This window comes from Phoenix dactylifera, chromosome 13, assembly GCF_009389715.1.
Source record: "Phoenix dactylifera cultivar Barhee BC4 chromosome 13, palm_55x_up_171113_PBpolish2nd_filt_p, whole genome shotgun sequence".
Taxonomy (NCBI): Eukaryota; Viridiplantae; Streptophyta; class Magnoliopsida; order Arecales; family Arecaceae; genus Phoenix; species Phoenix dactylifera.
In genome coordinates, this window is record NC_052404.1 from 9,982,109 (window position 1) to 9,987,661 (window position 5,553).

A 5,553-nucleotide genomic window follows, 5' to 3' on the forward strand; every position below is an offset into this window, starting at 1 on the left:
GCCACTCCATTTGATCATTTGCACTTCCATTTTTCCATCATTGTCTCTCATTCAGTAACAGTAAATATAAATATATTTTGTCAATCGAATTAATCAAGTATATCCTGTACTTCTTAATACAAAATCAAAATTTAATCTTAGTCATCGAGATTTTCTCTTTTAAGATTCATTTTTTGCTTGAGGATTTTGACAATATTTTACTAATTTGACCAAATGTTATGCATAGACATGATCATTTGGTTCACTTCTTATTTATAGTTACCTATTTGAGTTTGCTTTTTACTCTATCAAGATTATCAATTGATGGAATTCCACCACTACCTCATTTTATATGAAGTGGGCTTGAGACCAGAATGCATTACCCATCTCTCATGCTTATGTGAAATAGGAAGACAAATTTTACTAAACGAAAATTAACATATAATACCTTTGAAAAACAATCAGAAAAATTAGTTCTCTTGTATTTGAAAGTGTGTGCCCCACTTCACAAACATATAAAATTATATCCATATTGTTTTGAATTAAAATTCTTCTGTATGTTGGTGCATAGCTAGATATTTCAGCACTGAAAACCTATCGTTTCTTTGATCACTGAGCTTGACGGCTATTTTAGAAAAAGAAAAAAAAAAGATTTGATTATTTCATTTGGGCTTATATTTTTACGCACCTCATGCCATATTCTCAAGTGATCAGTAGAAATTGTGAGAGTTCCCAAACCTCATTTGGTTGCCGCTGTCGAATTTATTCTGCACCTCTCCATAGTTCTGTCCATATCTAATATTCTACTTAGTTCGCCTGCTAAGTTCTCAATATTAGTTTGCTCACAAAGTTTATATTACGCATGGGTTTACATATGAATTGCTGGTTATCCTTCAACCAATCTATGAAACAATATTCTCATACGTTTTCGACCCTATCTGAAAGAAATATTCCGGAAAAAAAACAAGAATAAGGTATTTTCCTTAGAAAGAAATTTCAGCTTAAGATAAGCTCTAGAGAAGTAAGAAGAATAAACTAAAATAATGTATCCGAACATGTATGTCATAAACAAAGGCGTGTTCCTCTCTCTCTCTCTCTCTCACGCACACACTCCATATACATTATCTTAGATTTTCTTTTGGGAGAACTTTGGAGGTGGATATAAGCGATGCAATAGTTTAGAGATTCCAGTATCATGTAATACTCCAGTGTTACTCGCCTTTACTAAAATTCTGAATACAATGAGCCCTAAAGAACATATCCAGGCTGCTTTGGTTTGAGTTAAGAAAGCAGTGTTGTTAAAGAGCTAACCCATCATAAAAGAAGATCATTATTTCTTTCCCCTTTTCAGGAGTCTTAAAGGTAAATGATTTAGTGGGAAGAAAAGCATTTGCATACTTCTAGTACTAGATCACGGTACTGATACTCTTCTCTCATGGCGAGCAAAGCATCTCTCAAAGATAATCTTTTCTGAGCAAATCACTCAAAGATAGTCGAGTACATAGTCTCTTTCCCTTTTTTTTTTTTTTTAATAAACCCTAACATCTTTACTAACCAAAGGTAGGAGAAACGAAAGAAAAAACAAAAGTAAATAGCAGCATTAGATTCAAAATCAAAGGCCAAGTTCAAAGTGCAAACCTTTTAATTTGTTTCTCTTTTCCTTCCACGTTTCATTCCAGGATCGATACGGAAGCTAGCCCTATATTGCTTAACAATGAGCTACAACCCTAACAAAACTACAACCCTTCTTTTGATAGCTTAGCAAGAAGGGCGGTTACCAAGGCATCCCGCCTCTCGGCCCGGGCCTCCTCCCTGGCTCGCCGCTCCTCCTCCCTCTCCCTCCACCTCCTCTCCATCACCCTCCTCTCCTCCTCCAAAGCCTCCATCGCTCTCCTCCACTCCTCTTCTTTAGCCCTCCTCTCTGCCTCCCTCGCCTCCGCGGCCTCCATCCATCGAGCCTCCATTTCCAGCTGCCGCCTCGCAAACTCCCTGAGAGCATTCTCCACCTCTCCTTCAGATACCCTCTTCCTCTCCACCTTCCTCTTCTTTTTACTCTCCCCCACCTTCTCCTCCTCCTGCTCCACCTCCTCCTCCCCCACTCCTCTCCCTGGACTTGCACTCCCTTCCCTTTGTCTCTGTCCAATGCCAGCAGCCTCTCCATCCTCTCCGAGAATATCATCCGCATCTCCTCGTAGAAGGGGAACTGCCTGCTGCCCTCCCCCTCCGCGGCCTCCGTCCCCTGCTCAAAACAAAGCCAGATATGAGAAACAAAAAGAAAGAAAGGGGGAAAAAAAAGGACTTCCAATAAGGAAGAAAAGAAAGAGAAAGGAAATAACAGAGTTCACCTTGAAACGAGTGACGAGATTCTTCCACTTGGACTTGCACTGCTCCGGGGTGCGGTTGAAACCCTTCTGCTCCAGCCGCGCGGAGATGGCTCGCCACAACGGCTTGTTACGCTTGGTCTCCATGAAGCTCCGATCGAGCTCGGCCCGGATGGCCAAGAACTCCTTGGTCTCGGCGTGGGTCCATTGGGGGAACCGGTCTCGGTCTCGCTCCCGATCTCGATCTCGATCTCGATCTCCGTCGCCACCCTCGGTCGGGGGATTCACGTTGAGGTAATAAGGGTTGAAGAGGTGGTGCAGCTCCATGGCTAGCTAGCTTGAGATAGTTATAGAGAAGGGAAGTGAGTGAGAAAGGAGATCGATCGAGAAAGGGTGTGAACTGAGGGTGGTGGGGGTGGCGATGAAGGGGAGAGGGGGAAGGGGTTGTGGGGAATCGAGAGATCTGTGAGAGGGGAAGAAGGTGGGGACGTGGAAGTCGTGGTCGCATTCTATCTGTCAACGCGGAAACCGTTCGCTTTCCCATTGCTTTGTGCGAGCGCATGCGTCGGGGTGGCGTCACGCTTACGCGACGGCTGATTTCACCAAAGAAGCGCCCGTCCGCATGCTGCTGGTTTGGCAAACAACTTTCCAATCACCGCCACGTAACAGATTACTCTCCGAGAGATGCGCCAATCGCCGTTTCCCACGTCAGCATGGAACGGCGTTCTTGCACGATCCGGAGCCGCGTCGGCAACCGTTTTCGCCATGCCTTGGTTGCTAAGTATTTGCGGCGTGGATTTTGGAAACGCCATTAGATATCTGCGGGTGGCGGGCGGATTTCCACGCGTGGTTCGGACAGGCGTTGTATGAAACGGAGGATTTGCGAATGGCGTTTGCTTTCTGATCGTAATCACGCACCGGGCTGATGAGGTGAACGCAGCTTAGCTTGGTTCCGTTGGCCGGATCTTGTACTGATTTCTAGGTTAACCATGGCTACTTGCCTTGGATCTTGGGTGCTGATTTTAAAAGGTTTTATAGGTCCAGCCTTCACATTAGCTGGCTTTTGCTCCTACTCTTATGTGGCAACAGTTGGCGACACCTCATATTGCTTCAATGAACCTTGACAAATTGGAAAACTAGGACATCTAAACTATGCATGACTAGAACTTCATCATATATAGCTCCTAGAACCCACACCATTTGAATTTTATTTAATGCTCCGTATATAACTGACATGCGAGACTTTAAGAACTAGCATCAATATGCAAATGCATGCCACATAAAGTGACTAAGGTCTGGTTATAATTAATGACTAGGGTTTCAGTCTTGCCTCCACCTAGGTAATGGGTTGGTACGTACCCCTCTTCCTTTCTTTGTGTGTGTATATATATATATATATATATATATATATATATATATATAGAGAGAGAGAGAGAGAGAGAGAGAGAGAGAGAGAGAGAGAGAGAGAGAGAGAGAGAGAGAGAGAGCGAGCATATGAACATTGGTATGCATGTTCGAAAACAATCGAAGCATCTAATGCCATCAATTTTGGTTGATATCATATATAGAAATTGGTGGCTCTAATTAGTAGATGCGACTTAGATATCCAAAGTAAATGAAATTATGGAACAGTTTGCATGCATGTGCATAGGCAGTGATGTTTGGCATGAGAAAAGAAAAGGGGGAGAGAGATATAGATATTTAATGTATACAAGGCTGTTTAGATAAAGAATCATTTTAATCCTTTGGATGACAAAGGCCAAGGAGCTAGATTAGGCGTGGAAACACTTTTTAAATATATATTAAACAAGTTGGTCCTTTTTTTAAAAAAAAATGGATAAATGCAGTTTTAGTAGCTTGTGCTTTCCAACTTCAGTAGATCATGAAAATCTTGAAAGACCTTGCATTAAAATCAATTATGTAAGGACAACTGATGTGTGAATTTGACCATTTTAGGATGTCAAATTTAATTATTTTTTTATAAGTTAATGAAATTAGTGGAGCAAGACTCCTCCCTTTTTCTTTTTTCTTAAAAAAAATTAATGTTCTATAAGTCAATAGTCGCACATAAAGATAACTAGGATAAGAAGGATTCTAACTTTAGATTATTTGAGATTCACTAAATTATATTAATAAATTAACTCAAGAACTCGACTAACTTGATCCAAACTTTTCACGGGTATGGGATCTATAGGAGTTGAGTTTTCAATGATTTGAATAATGAATTACCTTTCTGAGATGCGTGAGCTCGTCAACTTGTATTCGCACTTGACGTAGAACCCTATCATGATAAGAGAGAATCCTTTAATGCATGGTCCACTGATGGTGCCAATGATGCAAACTCAGGATTCCATTATTTGTGGTCTACTCACTCTTTTTTTGCTAAATTTTAAACTGATATCGACTATGACTGAATTTAGTGCATATAATTACAATTTCGTTTGAAATCAAACCTGATGTATTAGATGGCCAATCATAGCAGTATCTTTTGATAATCATGTTTAATTGATCGTAACATCCAACTGACATTTGAATGTCCAACTCAATATACTATAAAGGATTGCTTCTCCTAAAATAATTGTTGCTTGTAGAGGGAAGACTCTTCTTGCTTCAGACGTTACGAAAACCACCTCCCACATTATTGTTGTTTGGCATTTTCTAGCTTGAGTACAATAATGTTCAAAACCAAGCTATATATGGCTCTTATCAAGTTATTGTTATAGAATACCCTCCTAAATATTGGATTTTACATGAATACCTTTTCGAAATTGATTGTTGCATGTATATCCTCGTAAAACATTTATTTTGTGATTCTACCTTTTTTTATTTTTATTTTTACATATGTACCCATGCTATCTAACGATATTAAAAAATTAACGGTTTCAAATTAAAATGAGTAAAATACCCTTAATGGGTAGACATGCAAATAGATCGCGATGTCGATAGTAGGAAAAGAAAAAAGGGACAATAGCATAATTTTAAAATTTTATTTTATTTTTAATTAATATAAATATTATTTTTCTTAACACCGTTAGAACAACTGTTATATTACGGGTATTTGTACAATAACAGAGTTTTATGAGGGTATATACGTAAATATCAATTTTAGAAGGATATTCATGCAAAATTCGACATTTAGAAGGATATCCATACAAAAAAAATCTGTGAATTTATTAACTTCACAAATTTAGTTTTAGCGGTATTATTAGAGAGTAACCATATGAATTCAGATTTAAGATAAAACCAACATATG

The 5,553-nt window shown here is 39.4% G+C and overlaps 1 protein-coding gene across 1 annotated transcript; it reads right to left on the reverse strand.

The window, feature by feature from the left end:
• Positions 1–1,554: 1,554 nt before the first annotated feature.
• Positions 1,555–3,374, reverse strand: LOC103706687 (trihelix transcription factor GT-3b-like). Its single transcript, XM_008790886.4, is given in 3 exon segments — positions 1,555–2,092; positions 2,095–2,218; positions 2,325–3,374. Coding segments are annotated over 3 exon segments (804 nt in total). The 5' UTR covers positions 2,628–3,374; the 3' UTR covers positions 1,555–1,715.
• Between the last annotated feature and the right edge of the window lie 2,179 nt (positions 3,375–5,553).